Source organism: Zalophus californianus, chromosome 2 (assembly GCF_009762305.2).
Source record: "Zalophus californianus isolate mZalCal1 chromosome 2, mZalCal1.pri.v2, whole genome shotgun sequence".
Taxonomy (NCBI): domain Eukaryota; kingdom Metazoa; phylum Chordata; class Mammalia; order Carnivora; family Otariidae; genus Zalophus; species Zalophus californianus.
In genome coordinates, this window is record NC_045596.1 from 128,113,801 (window position 1) to 128,135,275 (window position 21,475).

The 21,475-nt window shown below is 37.5% G+C and overlaps 2 protein-coding genes across 14 annotated transcripts in view; one reads left to right on the forward strand and one right to left on the reverse strand.

Annotated features, from left to right (window-relative positions):
- Nucleotides 1-504: 504 nt before the first annotated feature.
- TIGD4 (tigger transposable element derived 4) lies at nucleotides 505-10,200 on the reverse strand. Of its 4 annotated transcripts, none has more exons than XM_027598612.1 (3): nucleotides 10,009-10,200; nucleotides 7,571-7,656; nucleotides 505-3,215 (listed from the first exon to the last, which is right to left on the reverse strand). In XM_027598612.1, exon 3 carries the CDS (start codon nucleotides 2,754-2,756, stop codon nucleotides 1,221-1,223), a length of 1,536 nt encoding a protein of 511 aa, XP_027454413.1. In that variant the 5' UTR covers nucleotides 2,757-3,215; nucleotides 7,571-7,656; nucleotides 10,009-10,200; the 3' UTR covers nucleotides 505-1,220. The 4 variants fall into 4 exon arrangements, with proteins under 4 accessions (XP_027454413.1, XP_027454412.1, XP_027454414.1 ...); XM_027598611.1 differs by lacking the exon at nucleotides 7,571-7,656 and adding an exon at nucleotides 9,401-9,595; XM_027598613.1 differs by lacking the exon at nucleotides 7,571-7,656 and having other exon boundaries at nucleotides 505-3,209.
- A 113-nt stretch (nucleotides 10,201-10,313) lies between these two features.
- Nucleotides 10,314-21,475, forward strand: part of ARFIP1 (ADP ribosylation factor interacting protein 1) — a 130,845-nt gene continuing 119,683 nt past the window's right edge. For 2 of the 10 annotated variants that reach the window (XM_027598614.2, XM_027598619.2), the window contains exon 1: nucleotides 10,438-10,665. The gene's annotated coding sequence lies outside the window, so the exon portion shown is untranslated. Of the gene's footprint in view, nucleotides 10,666-21,475 lie in introns of all 10 variants that reach the window. The other 8 variants (XM_027598616.1, XM_027598618.1, XM_027598623.1 and 5 more) reach the window with 8 other exon arrangements.

Below are 21,475 nucleotides of genomic sequence, written 5' to 3' on the forward strand. Positions count from 1 at the left end.
TAAAAATAATCTGTATAACATTTAACACTTTTTCAAAATACTTTTCAAAGGGTACCCTAACTTATATGTAATATGTTAAATAAGTATGGCGTTTAAAATTTGAAAACACCAAAGTCTGACAGGTTATATTTTTCTACTTTTAAAGACTATTCTCTGGATGGAGAGAAAATAATTTCATACAGTATTTTAAGAGATTCTGTAGACAAAACTTCCTCAAGCAGAAATTTAATTCAATATGTTAGCCATTGAATTTGAAAGAAAAAAAGATTAAATATATCAAAATATGCTGAAAAGACACTCAGTTTTTCCTGAAAATAAAATTCAGTAAAATCAAGAAAATAATGATAGATTAAAAGTTTCAGCTGTTAAAATTAGAAAACTATCTAACAACCACATAAAACATTTTCTTTTCTAATAACTGCATATATATCTTCATATATACTTTTCAAGAGTAATCTTATTAAAATATAAATATTACAAGAGTTCACAAATGTTCCAGTAATAGATTTTTCTATTAAACACACACATATACATACAGATATTTAGGAAGAATCCATATCATCTTCTGGTTATAGATGACAAAAAGCATCTGATAAGTTAATAGTCTTTCATTTGACCTTCTACAGAAATAACTGGAAAGTAGTGAGACATATATTTTTAATCACTTTGGTGTATAATTGGATCAGATTTTATTTTCAGTACTTTTTCATAATTTCTTCTTAGCAAGATAAGCTAGTTACAAGAAAAATAAAGTAATTTAAAGTTAATACTTGATACGAGGCTGGAATATATGTCTTTATAAAAATAAATATGTAATAGATATTTTACTTCCGAGACGAGGTAGATAAATTAAAATATTCTATAACATGATCTGCACATAAAAAAAAATAGCAATTCACCAATTCAGCTATATGAATCAAATAGCTGGAAAGTTTTTTTATTTTTGACATTTATACCATATATTTCAAGTACAAGGCCTCTGAAATACATTTTCTACTCCCCAAAACCTTGCTAAATTGAAATTCTTATTTTTCATTTACTTACTCATTACTTAATCTACCTAGGGAACTTTTCCATTCAGGCCAAAGACATATGCAATTAAACAAAAGATTTCTTTTTTTTTTTTTTTAATGTTTAAGTGGTATTTTCCCTTTATATACCTCATGTGGTAAAATACATCAGGAAAAGCTATTACTCTTCAGATGTTGTACCACAAATAATTATTTAGATGATGAGTTAATAAAAATTTCAAGGTCTGCTAAAGAATTATGAAGCTCATCATTCATATCTTGACTTCTAAGAAAATTTTTAAGAGTATCTAAAGCAGTTATTGCCTCATTTTTTGATGGCAAAGGGAGTTCAGTTCCTAGAGATCCATCATCATCCTCTTCGTCAGAAGTATAAAATTCAGTTTCATCTGATTTACTTTCTTCGGTCCATACCACATCACCTTCTGGTGCAGCTTCACAAGTCTCCAAATCATCGTCGAGGGCAGCATACTCTTCTATAGATAAACCTTCAGGAAATTCCACGCCTGCTGCCTGAGCATGGGCAACCAAATCAAGACCGGTGTCTGTCTCTGCATTTGTCTTGTCACTTTCTCCTTTTTGAGATCTGAATCCTGCCTCTTCGTAGCTCTTAGCAATAATCTCTGGGGTCACAGCCCTCCAACAAAGGTGCAAAGTATCAACTGCATCGAGTAGGGAAAATGTAAATTCTTTGCTGCCTTCAACAGAGCTTAAAAATTTCTTGATAAGACAATGTCGATATTTGATTTTAAGGCTTTTAATAACACCTTGTTTCATAGCTATAAATTTGGAAGATAAACATGATGGAAAGAATGCTAACTCAATGGACTTTAGGTTCTTTACCTCTGGATGTGAAGGAAAAGAATCAACAAAAATCACCACTCTTCGTTGCTGGACTTGAAATTTCTCATCGAGCTTCCGCATCCATTGTTCAAATACAACTGAGGTCATCCATGCCATTCTGTTAGCTTCATAACACACAGGCAATGATTTTATACCTTTGAAACAATGTGGATTTCTGTTTTTTCCAATGATAAGCAAAGGAAGTTTCTCTGAGCCATCCATGTTTGCCCCAACCACCAGAGTTATTCTGTCTTTGCATAACTTTCCGATTGAGCATGTTTCTCCTTTAAATGCAAACGTATTTGTAGGTAGCATTCGATACAGCAGCCCAGTCTCTTTTATATTAAAAACATTTTTAGGATGATAATCATTTAAATAATAAGGAAGTACATTTTGGTGCCAGACAGTTGAAGGGTCTACTGATACACCTGTAGCTTCTACAGGTTGAGCTCTGAATACTAAACCATACCTGGATTTAAAGCGATCCAGCCAACCATTACTGCACTTAAAATCATTATGTCCCAGTTTCTGGGCAAAATCGTTAGCTTTTAGACGCAACATTGGACCATTAACTGGTACATTTAGACACTGAGCAATTCGATACCACCTCATTAATGCTTCTTCCAGATCTGTGTAAAAAGCAGTTCTCAGTCTTTTTCTCTTTGGATCAAATCTCAGAGATTCAAAGGCTTCTAGAACTTTGTCTTTATTCTTCATAATAGAAGACAATGAATTTTTCTTTATTCCATATTCAGCTGCAATTTCTGCCTTTTTCTTGCCGCTTTCTACTGCATTTATGATGTCGATCTTTTCTTCAATGGATAAACTTTTCTTTTTCTTCACTGTTACAGGCAGAGCTGAGGCATCCTCGGAAGCTTCTGCCATCTCCACCAGTGCTTATGTAGAGATTGCTCGTCTTTCTGGTGGCTGTTTCTTTAAATTTCTAAAAATTGTTAAGTAAATATATTTTCAAAGGTTCTGAGTAAGAAAAATGTTACACACAGCTAGAATATTTTGGAAGAGAAACTTCCTTCCCAGGACCTGTGCAGCTCAGTTTATAGTTTATTCAGTGTTCCAGAAGTCAAGCTAAAATAGAAATCTCATTATGTCAAACCTGTCCAGTCCTGCTGATATATTTTTGGAACTTCAATCCTTTAAGATGATCCATTTTATCCATGAGCGCATTCAACCTCCTATTAATTCTCCGCAGAAGGCCTCCGAGATAAGAAGGAAAAGCATTCAGTAATTTTCAAGCAAAATGTTACCCATTAATTTCCAAGTCTCTTCAGGGTGGAGAAGAAAGTGGTAGAATCCTTCTAGGACTTGACGGCATATCTTCTGCCTCTTGAAAATAGAAAAGAAAAGAAAAGAAAAAAAGAAAGCTATTTTAGCAATGATGTGTCAATTGAATATCAAAAAGAATATTTATACTAATTGGTTATGTTTTTAATAATAATGAAATGAACGGGAACATGTTTCTGCAAATGTAATAACCAAAGCTTCCAGGAGAAATGCTTACCTCCTAAAGGGCCTCTGTAAAAAGCCCTCTAGGTCTGCTCTGTGCTTTTGAATTCTCACTTGCTTTCAAATGCTTTGTAATATATACTTCTGAAATAATTCAGGCAAATTTAATCTGTTTTAAAAATGGGTGCTTACCAAAATTAAAGAACTAAAAATGATGCTGGATAGATCTTTGGTGGCTATTTTTCACATGAAGTCACAACTGCCCCCCTCTGACTTCTCCAAAAGAAAAACACAGTCAGACAGAAGTCACAAGGTTCAACTTTTAATAGCACATGAGAGACAGCGTCCCCTTTATAGGAGTCTGGTAGAAAAGGCTTCACTAAAAATCAAATCAAGCGATTCCATTACAAATTTTAAAAATCAAAATATTATTTTATCTAAATGCTTACAAACCTAGTAACTTTGTAGTAACTTGACACATTAGCCACATGCACAGAGGCCAGAAATAATCAACAAAATGTATAGGAATAAGCAAATGATTAAGAGGATATAATGCAGAAAAAGACCTAGACTAGAATAAGAAGGAAAGTGACCATGGCTCTTGACGTCTCAGGACCTCCAGTTCCTCATCTGTAAAATAAAGAACTTACTATACTGTAAGGATCTGGGCTTTGGTGTCAGGCACACCTAAGTTGACAAGTGATTCCGCCATTTAAATTTATGTGATCCTGGGTAGTTTACTTAACCATTTGAAGCTTCAGCTTCCTTATTTGTAAAATAGGTGTAACTACAGCCCCTACCTTATAGGATTATCGCACATTCAAGGAGATTCAGCAAGAGAGTGTAAAGCACTCAGCACAGCATTTAGCACCTTACAAAGTGTTCAATGAATGTTTGGTGATGATCTCATCATCATTATCCTCTCTCTAATGGCCCCTTGGCTGTGTCGATCTTTATAATTTGAAGATTTTTCAAAATCCTACTTGCAAACAGAAGCCAAGAATCCCACTGAAATATATACTGAAAGCAGAGATCCTTTTAAATCAAACAGTACTGTGAGAACAGACACACGGACCTAGATGGGCTTGCCCCTATCTTCCCAGGTGGCAGGTACCCTCCGAGAATCTACAAGCTCGGGGCACACTGCAGGCCAAAGTAACAAGCTAATTTGATGAGCAGGTGTTACTACTGTGTGAAATAGTGTGGGCATGATGTTCCTCAGGTTTTTCGCTCTGTCTTTCCAGGTTTCAAGATGTCATGTGCATTTTTTGCACAAAATTTTGGACAAGAGTTTTTGTCAAAATTCCTCTGCTTTTGTTGTCTAAAAAAAGTAATTTTTATCACAGGAATTACAACTAGTAAAGGAGTTTTTTGTTGTCACTGTAAAAAAAGTCTTAATAATAATTATGATAGCCCAGGGCTTTAATTTACAAACACCTTTATTTCCTATATTCCAAACAACTCAGGAGGAAGATAAAACTGAATTTCAAAGCTCATATAGTTATAATGCGTTGAGTGCAGTCCAGAATCCAGGCTTTCTAAAGTCTACTATTCTTTTCACTATATTACAGTGTCTTTGAATCACACTGGTGTGGCCTCCTCTGATAATAGTTATACACTCTGTGTCCCCAGCACCAAGCCAAACCAAGGCAGCATTTTCAATGCCTATCTGAATCTAACAAAAACAAAACAAAACAAAACAAAACAAAAAACCCAAAAAAACAAAACAAAACAAAAACAGTATCAAGCCTCTACAGAAGAACAGAAGAATAGGCCTGTATGAATTCTGTGAACACAAATAGCAACCATATTCCACTATTAAGTGGGCTCACCTTCCTAAGTAAGTAAGTTTTGACCATTCAACTAAAAAACAAACAAAAGAACCTTGCTCACATATGGGATCTCTCTGCACATTTTTCTGTCATTTCCTATAAATCTACAATTACTTCAAAATAAACATTTTAAAATTATCTTGCTATTAGGAAGATACCGACCTTCAGAAATTGAGGTAGCAAGAACCAATTTTTCAAGAGAAAACCATGCAAAATTACTCCCTAAGAGAAAAAGGGACTGTCCCAGCTTCTCTCTCCCTTCTGTCTTCTGTTCTTTCCCTTCTTCTTTTCTTTCTTCCTTCTTTTCCTTCTGCCTTATTTCATCATTTGTCACAAATAAACCCTGTCATCTCAAATAACAAGGATTACAGAAAAAGTCACTTGAATTTCCTCCCATATAAAGCAATATAATATACACAGAGATTAGTGATTAACTTGATCAAATTGAAAATAATGATATGTTTCTTTAGGAAGATATTCATTGTTTTCTGTGAGTTAACAGTATATATTTCCTTCTAAAACAGTAGTGAAACCTACAATTTTCCATGGTAACATACAATACATCTTTATTCCTGAAACAATCACATGCCTAAGGCCAAACCAGACAAGCCAGACTTTTTCCCTAGAAAAGAACGAGGCACAAATACTGCTTAATCAATGAAGTTAACAGTTTCCATTCTCCCACAGTATAACGTCTGGGATATTTCTTGCAGGGAGTAATGGCAGAAGGTAATATTTCTCAGAAGTACCCATTCTCTCAATTAAGATCATTAATCATTCTACTCCTTGAAAATATTACAGCAGAAAAATATTGTACTGCATGTTAGATACTATTTTCTCTATGTCAATGGTAAAGCTAACTAAAGAGTAAGAATAGGCAAGTCACTAAAAAAAGACTTACCAATTGAAACTCCAAGAAAACAATAGTCAATTCTACTGGTAACAAGAGAAATGTAAATCTTCTTTCAATACAGGAGATACCTTTTTGTTTTTTGTTTTTGCCTATCAGAATGGCAGTATCTAGTGTTTGCCAGAATGTCATAACATAGTTTGTGAGGAGGTATATAAATTGGTACAAAGCTTATGAAGGACAAATTAGTAATATGATACAAAAGCCTTAAAAATGTGCATAACTTTTACCCAGCAAGTCCATACCTAGGATTTTTATCCCGAAAGAATAATTATAAATATAAAAATAACCTAGCTTACACATGTCTTCATGATCTATTGCTGCATTTAGTAGCTTAAAACAATACCCATTTATTATCTCACAGTTCTGCAGGCCAGAAATCCAGGTGAGCTCAACTGGATCCTCTGCTTAGGATCTCACAAGGCAGAAATCGAGATGTTAGTTATCTGGAGGCTCTGGGGAAGAATCTGCTTGCAAGTTCATTCAGGTTATTTGCAGAATTCAACTTCTTGTGGTTGGAGGACCGAGGTCCCTGAGTTTTTTGCTGGCCCGTCAGCAGAGACTGCTCTCAGCTCCTGGTTCAGGTCCTTGACTGTGGCCCTTTTCATTTCAGCAAGAGAGAACCTTCCTCCTGTCAAATCTCTCTTACACTTCACATCTCTCGCCTTCTCTGCTGCACCAGCAAGAGAAAACTCCTTGCTCTTAAAAGGCTCCTGTAGCAGTTTAGGCCCATCCAGATTATCTCCCTTTTGATTAATTTAAAGTCAGCTGGCTACATCTGCAAAATCTCTTGTGCATGTAATACATGATGAGAATGATGTCCTATCATGCTCATATGGGAGGGAATTATACAAAGTGAGAATCATTGGAAGTCATCTTAGAATTTTACCATACAACCATATTCCTCACATTGTTGTTTTTTAATTACAGACCAAACAGGAAAGAACCTAAATGTATAAAAAGGACTAAGTAAATAAATTAAGAAATACATATGCTGAAACACTACTGAGCCACTGAAGGAGAATATTTAATGATATGAAGAAAATTCCATAATATCTTAAGTGAAAAAAGCAAAATGCAAAACTGTATGGCAACAAAACCAACATATACTGTAAGTTACATAGGGGCAGAGGCTCATGGCTATTCCTACAGTGCTTAGTGCCCAGCAAACAGTAGGTTCTAAATAACAATTTCTTAAATAAATGTAGACAAAGCATATATGCATAGAAAAAAAGACACTGACAAAATGTTGAATGTTAATTCTAGATAAAGGAATTATGAAAAACTTCAGTTTTTTTCTCTTTGTAGTCAGAACAATTTCTACTCTTATATTCTACTCAGACTACTATTCACTATTCTTTAAATGTTCCATTTATCAGTATCCTCTAACAAAGGTTTGTTTCCAGATAATTACATTGTGCAATCATTAACTAAATATGTCTCCATGAAAAGGGAGGTAATGATGGAGAGTGATATAATTATTGTGACATTACCAGAATTCCCCTAGAAAAGATGTGAAGGTAGCACCTTTTTCTTTCTCTTGAGGAAATATTTATATGCAGCATACAGTATTCAACATCTAAAGTGAAGAAAAAAGGTTTTGTGCACTTTTAACTCATTGAGAAAGGAATAATATTCTTTAACCTGTTGCCCCCCTTTGTGGTCAATAAATGAAATATAGGCTGTCAGGGTTCCCACAAGCCAAGTGACTAAATAGCACCCGATTTTTCAAAAGCTGAATAATAACCAATAACAGTACAAAGGCAAATTAGTAGATAACCCCATGTCATAAACATACAGAGAAGATAACTATTACCTTTTCTCTTACCTCTCCAAACATAGATGCCAATTTAGAGAAAAGAAGTAATCTATTCTTCCTAAGAGAATGAGCAGGCAGAATTCCCCAAACTCTAGGGCAAAGAAAAAAAGAGAGGGAAGAAGGAAGGAAGGAAGGAAGGAAGGAAGGAAGAGAAAGAAAGAAAGAAAGAAAGAAAGAAAGAAAGAAAGAAAGAAAGAAAGAAAGAAAGAAAGAGAGAGAGAGAGAAAGAAAGAAAGAAAGAAAAAGAAAGATCCCCATCTAAGCGGGGTTAGATTTAAAATAAGGTCTTTCTGTCAGCATCAAAAATATCCCCCAAATCAAAAAAAATACCAGTTACTGCTTCCTTTTTCCAAAATAAATTACATAGAATTTCACTGTCTTCCATCACCAGCTGAAGTAGCTTCCAGGGTTTTCTCCAAGCCAACCTACATTCTAATTTCCCTTGGGGCAGCAGAAATCATGGGAAGAGTAATCCTGTGTGGAGCCTTGCACTATGTATGAGAACTAATCACGTGCAGTACCAGAATCACACCAGACTGGAGTACCTAACATGGTTAACCGCACCTTCACCAAACAGAAATTAGCATGAGTTCCAAGCAGTTCGGAATCCATCTGAATCTCTATCAAAAACATCAACAGCTGCCAAGGAAACTATCCAGCTAAGGACAAATAATTAAAGCAAATGTCCACCTTTCCAATTTAAGAAACACCTCTGAGTCTAACAATTTAATAGTTAGACTAACTCTAATGAAGCTAAGCATCCCCAAACTCAAGAGACACCTGGCAGGAATCCTTAAGGTGCCAGCCAACTCAAACAGTCAAGTACAGATCATTCAAGCACCACTGAGCACTACTATGCTCCTCTTCCTAATTACCCTTCTGAAACTAAGAATACTTGTACTTAGCTGCTAAGTTCCATTCTGTTCCTATACAACAAGAGTAGTAATTATTCTAGATTGGGATCCTTTTCTTATAATTGAGAAGACTAACATGATGGCTTTGAACAGAAAAGTCCATAGTAGGCTATAGAACTGAAGTTACAGTTTGAGTGAACTGGCATATACATTTGCTCTTCTCTTTTTGTTAAGGACAAAGCCACTTAAGATGAGGGTCCTTAATACACAGATTCATGTTTTGAGACTTCAGTACCTTTTTTTGACAGAGGAAGTGTCCTGGAGATCTCAGCCGATAAATAATGTTACTTACTTTTGAAACTTTTGTGTCCTCAGGGGTATTTACTATTCACGGATATGGGGAAGATATTTGCACAGGCATATATGATTCACCATGCTGAAACTCCCTAGAATTTGTAAAGGCAAAGGTCTATCTTTGGGCACTTAGCCATTAAAAATGTCTCATCAGCTAATATGACAAAGGCAGGTGAGAAGTACAGTCTAAAGAAGAGTTAATCCCACGGGATGCACTGTTATCCTTCGCATTTCTACAAGTGAAATGGCGGTAAAAATGAGCATGCAAGGCATTCAAAGGAAAAACAGTTCTGAACCTTGATGGGAGATGTATGTGGATGGATCAACTGTAGGTACTGTATGCAAATGAGCTTCAGGTGTGTCTAGCACCATTGTGCAGCCATACATTCCCTCCATTCAGTGCCGGGGGGTAGGGAGAGTATCCACAGTACAAGTTGGGCTCAGAGAGAAAGGATTGTTCAGCGGTTTCTGCAGACAAGGCAGTGATCTACCTAAGAAGAAACGGGGCGAGCAAATAAAGCAGAACTCAGTCATCTGGATAAAGAAATAGGAGCAGGAAAGAAAATGTATAAGGGGTCCACCGTCGGCGAGCGAGCAGCGCAGAGAGTGATTACAAAAACAGCAAGTCAAGAACTCAGGGATGCCAGGGTTGGAGGTCTGGTCTTCTTTAAGGAGGTGGGCGTGAGTGACGTGGCCGGAGTGGCGCGCTCCAAGCACCGGGGAAGCGAGGGTAAGGCGCCCGCATCCCGTCTGTTCCCTTAACCCCGCATTCCCTCCACCCTCCCACTCCCCCGCGGGACTGAAACAACCTTCTACGTGCTCTCCAGCAGCTGAGAAAGCTTTGGTTCTGTGATATGCGTGGCGGCGAGCTACGTCTACCTCCACCCTCCCGCCACCGGCTCACCGTCTGCTGGGGGGACGCCTAACGCGTGAAGCTGGGGTGTATGAGTGAGAAAGAAGGGATGCTGAGGGCTCCAGGAGACCTCCGACCACTGAAGACCAGGCCCGCGCGCCCTTCTGCAAGCTCCCGGCTCTGGCAGGTGCATTGGGACCCGGGCGCACACCCCTCTGTGATCCGGCCGCAGCCAGAAAATTACCCGGGCAACAGCACCCGCGGGGCCCCGGATGTGGTTGCTAGGGCCGCAGCGGGAGGGGCGGGGCCAGCCTCCAGGAGAGGGGCGGAGGAGGCCTCAAGGGAGGCGCGCTGGCACCATCGAGATGTGGCTGGGCCGGGCCGGATTGAGGGAGAGAGAGGCCGTCCAAGGCCAAGGACAACGCTACTTCCGGTCTCCTCACTTCCGGCTCCGCTGCTCTCTGTGTTGGTGCTGCAGGCCGGGTTGAGAGGCTGCCGGTCTGAGTGTCCTCGCGGTTGGTCAGTGTGAAGCTGTGACAGCTGCAGTTGCTCCCCGCCCCCGAGGATCCGAGGTGCGTGGGGGGAGGGGAAGAAGGAAAAGGCCCAGGTCGCGTTTCCGCTCACTTGGTGCCCGGTTTGAGGCGATTCCAGAGAGCCGCGGCAGGGATAATCCTCGACGTGAGAGCCGCCGAGTTCCCCCGCAGACAGGTGAGGGCGGAGCCGGCCCGCAGGGAAGGGAGGGGCAGGCTCGTCCGAGGTAGTTGGCGGGGGCGGACACGTTGCCTCTGGAGCTTTCCGTTCCGGACTTTCACTGGACACTGTCCCTAGGCTGTGCTGTATCTGCCCAAGTATTCGGCCTTTCGTTTCTGCCCCAACCCCCTGTGTGCCCGAAACAGCCGGTGAAAAGGGAGGACTGGCCCTTGCAAGGCTGCACTCTTTCATCCTTGCATGTGTTGGATGGGAAAAGGGGTGGCAGGATCCAGGTCTTTCTCGACGAGGTCTAGGAGTGGGCCACCTTCAGGTGTGATGATATCCCGTGTTAATTTTTCTCCTCTCTCTGCATCCCTTACTTTCTCTCTCCCGCAACGAGAGGAATGGAGATAGTGATAGTCCCTCCCAGAGGTTCATGGGGCAATCAGTGGTGCAGGTTGGAGCCTTGCCTAAGAAACGTCCCAAGTCTGTGCCTGTGAGGACGGCCAAGGAATGCTGCAGTTTGGGGAGGAAGTCGTGCCGTCGTTTTCTTGTCCGTTCCTTTTTGCCAAGTTGGTGTTTACGTGTCTAGGAAAAGGAAAGATTTTTTTTTTTTTAAAGAACAGTTTCTAGACGCTTTTCCTTTTTACTTTATTGCTTCCTCTGTTGTTTTTATTTCTCTCTTGAACACTTTGATCTCAAAAAGTTTATAGTTTACACTTACTACAGCCCTTAAGCCATCCCCTTTTAGGATTTCTGTCTCCTCCCTTTGTTTTCTTCTAGATTAAAGTACGTAATTTCTCTAACTCGTTTCTTATCTTTGTTTTCCTTGCTCTACACGACCAACACCCTCTCCTGACCACGTCTCACACTCATTGAGAAAATAGAAAATATTTCTAATTTTATTATTTGAATGAAAATCTCTGCCTCCGTTACTTTCATTCCTTTTCAAATTAATAAATTAGTTTGCTTTAATCCTGGGTTATGCCTTGGGGTCCATAGTCTAGGAGTCTGTAACTTCCAGGGGTTTTCTCATCTGCACCCCTGAAATTATGTGCAGAACTTTGTTTCAGTGCATGGGGTGGGGGAGTTGGGGGAGAATGTCCATTTACAAAATCAAATTCTCGAAGGAGATATAAATCCTCCAGAGAGATTAAAAACCATTCCTTAGTGTCTTGTTCAAGTTAATGACAACTTTTTTTGTGGAGCTTTTATTTTTACAAACTGTAAATAGCTTGTGTTGGGACAGTAGAAAGCAGAGGTTCTAGCTTTATACTGAAATCTCTTAAGTACTTCAAAATGTCGGTGTTTCTAAATTCTTTCCTAGACCTAGAGAAGGAAGCAAGACTGCCTACTTACTTAGTTCCTGATTTGTGGTTTTGAGGTTTCTTTTTAGGGATAGCTGTTTGTGACCAATGCTTTGGAGATCCAGTGGGTTTACAGATTAATGTGGTTAATTATTATGTAATACATATTAAATACCACCAACCTACTAGGTACAGTTCAGAACAAAAAATTTAATTTTTGTTGTTCTTTCTTTCATTTTCTTGTTTTTCCCTTGAGACTTTGGCTTTGCTAAGAATGGCAAATGAGATACTTCAGTAGTGTAGTTCTTAAATTTTTGGTATGTTGCTGCTTATCTCGTCATCCCCTTTCCTTCTCTGTATTAGGTATTTTAATGATTGTTCTTTCATGTGACTAAGTTAGTATCCCTCCAAACTTAATGTGAGTTTAGAGTGTGTACTTGAACTTACTGATCTGGTTGGGAAATGTTTATTGGTTGAGGGTTGAAGTTCTAAACGTTTGCCTCTTGTTTCGTAGAATGTTAGAACTTGAAGAGACCTATACAGCTTATCATAGTTTGTGTAGAGTAACCAGGTTCTTCTGCTCACAAAATTATTTTCCTGAAGTCCGTCATCACTTGGGGAAGCAGAAAACATAATTTTATAAAGAGTAGATTATGCTGAATTAGTTTCTTTCTAAGCTGATGACAAAGTCAGCAGATAGGTTATATCTGACACCGTACCAACAATTAACATTTTTTTGCTTACTGTGTGCCAGGTATTATTTTAAATGTTCTACGTGACTATCTCATCTAATCCTCACGGCAGCTTTATAAGATGGCTAAAATCTCCATTTTTATAGATGAAGAAACTAAAACTAAGTGATTAACTGAAGCCAAAGTAATCTGCTCAGAAGCACACTGGTGGAGCCAGGATTGAACTTAGGTTGTTTGACTCCAGACTTGAGCTCTTAACTACCACTCTAGACTGCTACCATATTTCCTTTACATCATTTTTGGCATGACTTGGGGGTATCTCACCTTATTCCTATCAGCTGTTAATAAAAGAAGATCTTTTCCCTTATTAATCTTCAGTAGGTAAACACCTTTTTGAATGTCATACCTAAAAGTATGACACAAAGAAATGAACTTGGTGAAAGCCTATGGAGTGTTTATTTGATAGTTTTCCCATGGGGATGGATATAAATCTGTGTGTATGTAGAGTGTGTGGGTTTATTATGACGTGAGGAGTGGAAAGTGAGAAAAAGGTTTTAAGTAATAAACTTGGCTTTGTAAGAGTCTGGAGGTATAAATACATCCAAGAATGATAGATTTGGGATGGAGTAAGGAATAAACTCAGGATGAAGGAAGGAATAAATTCAACAGGGCATTTTTTTTAAGATTCATTTGTTTATTTTGAGAGAGAGAGAGAATGAGAGGGAGGAGCAGAGGGAGAGGGAGAGAGAGAGAGAGAATCCCAAGCAGACTCCATGCTCATCGTGGAGTCCGGCTCGGGGCTCCATCTCATGACGCTGAGATCACCACTGGAGTTGAAACCAAGAGTCATGTGCTTAACTGACTGAGCCACCCAAGCACCCCTCAACAGGGAATTTAAGCTAATATGGCTATGGATGAAAAAACTAACAATATATGTACAGACTGGAAAGACCTGTTCCACATAATATGAAAGACGATGACTTAGGAAACATGACAGTCTGAAAGTCAGATATGTACCAGCATTAGTTCTAGGATGTATGAAAAAACACTATAAAACAAAAGAATCTGAAAATAATCTTGTTATCTTTGGTCTACTAGCTTTAGGCAGCCATGGAAGCCACTGAATAGCTCTTGCAGATTCTCAGCTATTGTCTATAAAAGTATCTTTTCTTTTTCTCTTTCCTTTATTCCTTTTCTCTTCTTTCTTCTGTCTCTTATTCTTCTCTTCATGATTTCTAAACCTTTGTCTTACGGTGTTGCTGGAAATAGCTCAAATCTTCTGTGAAAATATGGCAATATCTTTGCCATATTCTCGTCTAAGAGTTTTTATTTTGTTTTATTTTTGTATATCTGTGATAGCATTGGACTAATAGCTCCTTGATGTTCAGGCTTGATCTTTGACCTTTTAGGGAACTGTGATGCAGTTTTTGAAGCAGGATCATAAGAACCGTGGAGTTGATGATGAGGCCTAAATATCCAGAGGAGTCAGTTGGCCAACTCCAGTTTCTGCTAGCATGAGATAGTATTTTAGAACAAGGTTTCCAGACTTTTCTGCATCATGACAGAAATGATTTACTTGTATGGCAGACTATAGCCTGGCTCTCCCTGGCTCCCTGAAGTCTGAGGGAGGGGTCAATATTTCAGCACATCTATAATTCATTCTTGGCACACTGGTTGGAAAGCTTTCCCTTGGAGAAGAGGAATATGTTACTCTTTGTTTAATACCTTCTGTTTATTTTAGCATATAATAATTTACAAAGCACTTTCATACTTTATTTTACTCCAGTTTTTTCCATACTCCATTTTACTCTTAGTTTTACTCCAGCCATATCAAGTAGGTGGAGCAAATAATATTACCATGTTAGAAATGAAAAAATTGAGATTTTAGATAAAGTGCTTTGTATAAGGTCACACATGTAATAAGGGGTGGATCAGGAATTCAAATCCCAGGTGGAAAGAGTCCCTGGGAGTTAAGTCAGTGGCATGTAACCTCCAGGATGGCCAGGACCCTATCTGTTTTGTTTAAGTGCTACTTTCAAGGCATCAAGGGCAGGGCCAGGTACATAGAAGTCCATAATAGTTGTCAGTTATTAAGTGCTACTCTGGCTAGGCAGTATGCTTTGTAGATGCTATATTAGGTATTATATTAGGTATATTAGATATTAGGGATTCTTATTTTCTATTAACAAATGAAGAAACAGGTATATAAACCAGCAGAAGTAATTAGTCCAAGGTTACCCAAGCTGTAAAGGAGAATCACAGACTAATAACCAAAGTTGCTTGCTCCAAAGCTTGTACTCTTTTCACTATAGTGACTGAATGATTTCATGACATTGTAGGGTAGAGATTGGGTTCCATTTAAAGTGTGTGACATTGGGGGCAAAGGTGATGGTGGCAAAGGGAGCTAGCCAAGTGGACTATTAAGTGTTTATTTTTGGCAGTTTTGTGGTTGAGTTCTAGAGATGATGGCTGTCTTTTTTAAAGGATTTCCAAGTTGTTTTGAGATGGGGGTGGGATAGAAGAGTAGTGTGATACAACTCAGTGACTTGGGCCGTTGGTGCTATAGGTGCTCCTAACAAAAGGGTTAAAAAATATAGATCCTCTTCATATATGACTTAATATTAATTATAGATTATTTCCTAAAGGTAGGTTTACAGATTATTTTTATTTGTTCTTTCTGTATTTACTAATTTTTCTCTACGGCATATTAATGACTTTTAAAAATAATTATACAAGTAATATATAGTCTTCAAATTAAAATTCAAATAATATAAGCAGATGGAATGAGAGCTTCTAGTGCTCTAATCCCTCTGTCACCCACATCCACTGTCAGTTAATTTGCACGGTAGTTGCTGGGGATTAGATGAAATAGATGAGGAAGCTCTAAACCAGCTCTCATACTGTAGCACTAGCCACATGTGGCTATTTAAATTGTTTAAAATAAAATAGGAGTAAAAATTCAGCTCCTCAGTCACATCAGTCACATTTCAGGTGCTCAGCAGCCACATGTGGCTAAGTTGCTACTTTACTGGGTAGCGCAGCTATAAAACATGCCCAACAACATTGGCCAGCCCTGGTAAAACTAAAATACTACATGATTAGTGACATAATTGCTGTACTGTTGAACCAAGATTTTAAAAATCTCTATTCCCCATGGTGCCTAGCAGTTTTTGTTTTAGCTGATGAAATATTATTACCATATTCTCTCTCTACTTTTTGTTTTAACTAAATCCAGATGGTCAAAGTCTAATGTTTTTCTTGGATATTTGGGGATTATAGTTAGCTGCTTTTCTAGGATAAAGAGGACAGCTTTTCTAAGGGTGTGTTTTCTCTCTCCTCTGAGCTCTAGACCTGTATATTTTGCTTTCTAGTTGGTGCCCTCTCTTGAGTATGTAAAAGGTGTCTCAAACACAACATGTCTAAAACTAAATCGATTTCCCCTTCACTTCCACACCCCTCCCGCAAAACAAAACAAAACAAACCCCCAAATGTTCATCTTCTGTCTTTGTTCCTTATTTCAGTGAGTGACTCCATTATCTTTCCAGTTGTAAAATCCAGAAAACTAGGAGTGGTTCTTAATAACTCCCTCTCCCGGTTACATCCAGTCTGTCAACAAGTTTTATTAATCTTTCTTTCTGGATATCTCTTGAATCTGTTTACTTCTTCCCATTTCCACTACCACTGCATTATTTTGTTACCATCATCTTGCCCGAAATTTCTCCCGTAGCCTCCATTCTTATCTGCCCACTTCTGTTTTGGCCACTCTCTAGTCCATTAACCATCCTGAAGGCATAGTGGTTTATTTTGAAACACACATCTGATTGTTGCTCTTCTCTCCACCTCCCCAGTCTTTCTATGGCTTCCCACTGCTTCCAGGATAAAAATAAAACCCCTTAACAATGCTTAACTCATTCTCACCCTCCAGCTTCCTCCTATACGGTGTTCTGCTTAACTCTCCACTTCAACCATGCTGGCCACCTTTTAGTCCTTTGTACTTGTCTTGCTCTTTGCCATTACAGATCCTTGGCACATGCTTTTCTCCCTGTCTGGGTCACTCTTCTACATTTCACTTCTCTTGTTAGCTCCTAGCTATTCTTCACACTTCAACAGAAGTTTTGTTTCCTTAGGGAATACTCTAACCTCTGAGATTAGATACTCTAACCTCCCAGAACACACATTTACCACAGTTACAATTTACATTTTGTGTGTGATTATATGATTGTCTTTCTCTTAGATTTGCCTCCAAACTCCATGAAGATAGGACTGAATCTTATTTTCTTTTTTGGCTCATTCTTAAATCCCTGTGACCTACCTAGCTCAGTACCTGATATGAATATTGAAAACTAATTATTATAAAATATAGCACAGTATTCTTAGATTATATTATAATAAACTTATTTTAGAACAGTTTTATAGAATTATTGCAGATAGTATAGTGATTCCTCTATACCCCATGCCCAGTTTCTCTTATCGTTAACATATTGCATTAGTATGGTACATTTGTCAGAATTCATGAACCAGTATTCATATGTACCAACCTGTGTTCAAATTGCATCAGTTTCTCCTAATGTCCTTTTTCTATGCCAGGATACCACATTACATTTAGTTGTCATGTGCCCTCTTGGTTTTGACTGGTTCTCAGACTCCTTCATTTTGATTACAAGTTGATAGTTTTGAGAATTACTGCTCAGGTATTTTGTAGACTGTCCCTTAATTGAGATTTGTCTGATGCTGTTCTTAGGATTAGATTGGATAATGTGTTTTGGCGAGGAAGACCCACAGAGGTAAAGTGACATCCTCATCATATAAAGAATAAATACTATCATTGTGTCTTACCACTGTTGTTAACCTTGGTCCACCTGGCTTGAGATAGGGTTTATCAGTTTCGTGGTGTCCTCTGTAAAGTTACTTCTACCCCCACCTTTGCACATTGTATTTTAGAAGAAAGTCACTATTAGATGAAGTACATGCTTAAGAAGTAGGGGGTTACGTTCCATCTCCTTAATAGTGGAGTATATGTGTGAACTTTTTGGAATTCTTCTGCAAGGGAAATCCGTCTCCTTGTCCTCATTTATTAACTTAATCATTTATTTATATGAATATTGACTCATGGGTATTTATACTTTGACTTATAATCCAGTACAACTTTATTTGTTGCTCAGATTGCTTCAGCTTTGGCCATTGGGAGCTCTTCCAGTTGGTTTTTATATTCCTTTGACATATCCCCATCATTGTGAGGATTTTGTTGTTTGGTTTGGTTTGTTGGTGGTGGTTTGTTTTGTTGTTGTTGTTGTTTTTTAGCACATCTTCACTTTCTGGCACTACAAGATGTTCCAGACGCATCTTGTATATTTCCTGCCGCAGTCCTAGAATCAGCCATTTCTCCAAGGAGTGCTGGTTCCCTTTATTGGAGAATGGTATTAGAAATCAATATCTGGGGACTGTGTGTGCTCATTGTTGCTGTGATTGCTTCTAAAAATATACACCAACTCGTGAATATACATATCTATAAATATTTAATATCTGTATTTGTGTTTAAGCTGTATTCTTAGATTATTTACTCTGAACTGTTTTCCACTGAAAATAATTTCCTGTGAATACTGAGGGGTTTATTTTATATAGTTTTGGGAATTTATCAAAAGAATTAAAATATTCCAATTCTTTTGGTTCTTGGTTGGCTTCACTGCTAATGTTCTGGAACTTGACTGGTCATTTATGAAGAATGAGGCCATAGTACATTGAATAATTTAGAGTTTATTTACAGCTATTTTTCTTTTCAAGGTGTAATTTAGTTTTGAGAGTCTTACAATTTTACTTCTCATTAGTTTCTCCGTAACACGATCTGAATGGGGAAAATAAGACTTCTTCAGTGAATTTATTACTTGGTTAAAAATTAGTAATGGTGGTAGGGATGGGAATAGTTGAATATTGAGTTTTATTTTTTAAAGTTTATTTTTATTAGTAATCTCTATACCCAGCATAGGGCTCAAACTCACGACTCCAAGATCAAGAGTTGCATACTCCTCCAACTGAGCCAGCCAGGTGCCCCTGAATATTGATTTTTAAGTTGTTTCTCATTATTACATATAATTGAGAATTAACTATATTTTGCCAAAGCTTTCTATTTTTGAATTATCTAGACTGTTGTGTTTATCCTAATGAGCAACTTAATCTTAACCACTACCCGAAAGGACTTAGAGATATCTAGCAAAATAGCTTTTACAGATACAAGGTAATTTGTTGACATACAGACAGCAGCATAATGTAAATGGTTCTTTATTATCTTACTTCTGTTTATTTGGTTATTCTACTTAGGAAAGGGAATGTAATTGTATTTTGAACATATTGTGTGGTGGAAACATTTTTAGTTCAGTATCATTTGCATTGGACAGTGGGTTAAAGGATTTTTTTCCTTATATTAAGAAAACTACTATCATAAAAACAAAAATTACTTTAAATTGTTTTGACTAAAGCAGAAAGCTTCTGTATTTTGGGTATTATTTTTCAACTTTAAACACATGTAGTTATTTAATGTCACTATGTATTTTAACTTTTTTTTTGGTAAGTAAGTTCAAGTTGAAATTTCAGATTAAATTATGAAATTAAAGCAAGTCTTGCCATTCTCTTTCTGTTTATCCATGGGCAAGAAAATATATTCTATAGATTCCGTCAAGAATGAAAGAAACAGAGTCACTTTTCTTTAATATTTAGCCTGGTAACCAGTCTCTGGAATAGCAGCAATATAGTAGTCTAAAGAAACTAAGCAAGTTTGGATTAAAGCAAGCCCATTTTGCTACTTTTTGCTTTCAGTTTTCTATATTTACTTCCCTAGCATTGTCTTTGACTCACCAGTCAGAGCTGCTTTGTCCCATATATTATAATTATTTCTACTATTTCTCCAACTTTTTTACTAAAGTACCCCTAGAAAGATGTATCCCTCTTCAGATTTTCTTTTCTTTTTCAGATGTTTCTTTGGAGACTCATATTTTGTTAGAAAAATTCAAGAAATTTCTTAGAAGACTTATGTATATTGTCTTATTCAAGTGAATTTTGCTTTAGCTCCCATAAGATAGTACTTATTTTAATAAAAAGAATGTAAATTCCCATTCTAGTAGGATGTGCCATGTTATCCTGTTTATATCTGCCTTCCTGTGTCTTGATCATGCCATTTCAGACTCTCTGTGGTATGTGGATACCTTAATTTGAAAAACTCATGGTTTCTGTTTAACAACACTTATTCCATACATAGGTCCTTTAGTATTAGACTTCCAGTCTTTTAACTCATTGGCATCATGGAGACTATAAATGCAGTTTTTCTTTTCTGATATCCATGGAGTCTTTTGTTTCTTCTTCCAGTATCCTGGCAAATCTAGTACCTACTGGCTTCTCTTTCTTGGGTCCTAGGAAGACTTTAAGTGCATTTAAGTATTGTAGGCATAGAATCTCCCTCATTAAATTCCAGTTAAAGTTCTTATATAATTTCCCTTTGCATAGCTCTAGTTCATTCAGTTTATGGAAATTAAAATGTGATTTTAATAATAAAATCAAAAACAACCCCAAACGGTTGGATGAATTATAAACTTCAGGTGATATTATTTATGTACTTTTTACAAGTGCTAATTAATAATTCACTTTATAGGTCATTTGTTCTTACACTCATTAGTTAATGAATACCTCTGGCTGATTTATAGAAGTAGAGCCCCAGAGATGACTTGAGGCATTTTTGACCTGCACTACAAACTGGCCTATGAAGCCTGAGCATTAATGGTAGTTTTGTAATAGTAATTTGTCATTCTATTTTGAAAACAGGTTTTTTTTTTTATTGTATTTATTCATTTGAGAGAGAGAGCATGCATGCGCACAAGCAGGGGCAGAGGCAGAAGGAGAGGGAGAAGCAGGCTCCCCACTGAGCAGGGAGCCTGACAAGGATTCTATCCCAGAACCCTGGGATCATGACCTGAGCTGAAGGCAGACACTGAAGGACTGAGCCACCCAGGCCCCCTATTTTGAAAACAGTTTTTAAAGATAACTGAATTTATGTAGAGATCAAAAAACACATAACTTAAACAGTACAAGTTACAAGTCATTAACTTTTTAAATCTTTTTGTTCCCATGTATATTAGTTATCAAAGTTGTGAACAAACTTCTAAAAAATAAATGTGAAGGTCAGATCATTTAAAGAGTATGAACAAAACACAGATCTAGTAATTATCTCTGTAATTCTCAGAAATTTGATTTCCTGTTTCCCTATATGCCTAGGGTTATTTGGCCTTTTCTTGAGCTGGATAATAATATTTTCCTAATTGGTGCTGCTGATGAATACAGGGGGAACAGATGATAACTCCTGTTTTGCTTTTTTCACTTAACAGTATGTCCTGGAAATCACTCCGTATCATAGAAATCTTCCTCATTTTTTTTTTAGTTGCATAGTACTCCATTCTTTGGATGTACCATAGTTTATTCAGTCATTTTCCTATGTACAGACATTTAGGCTGTTTCTCATATTTTGCATTTATGAAGAATACTGCAATGTCTATGTATTTTTGTATTGTTGGAGGTGTATTCCCAGGATAGATTCCTATAATTGAGATTGCTGGGTCCAACAGTAAATCCATATGTGATATTCTTAAGCATCACCAAAATTCCCTCCAGAATGGTTGTACCAATATGTATTCCCATCAGCAGTGTATGAGCGTGCCTGTTTTTCCTTATTTCCTCACTAACAGAATGTTTTTGTTATGTTTAAAATTTTTTTGCCAGTCTAATAGGTGGGAAATGGTATCTTGGTGTTGTTTTAACTTACACTTCTCTAATTGTGAGTGAATTTGA

Coding starts and splice junctions, on each gene's coding strand:
- TIGD4 (XM_027598613.1), bottom strand. CDS start 2,756: ATGGCAGAAGCTTCCGAGGATGCCTCAGCTCTGCCTGTAACAGTGAAG.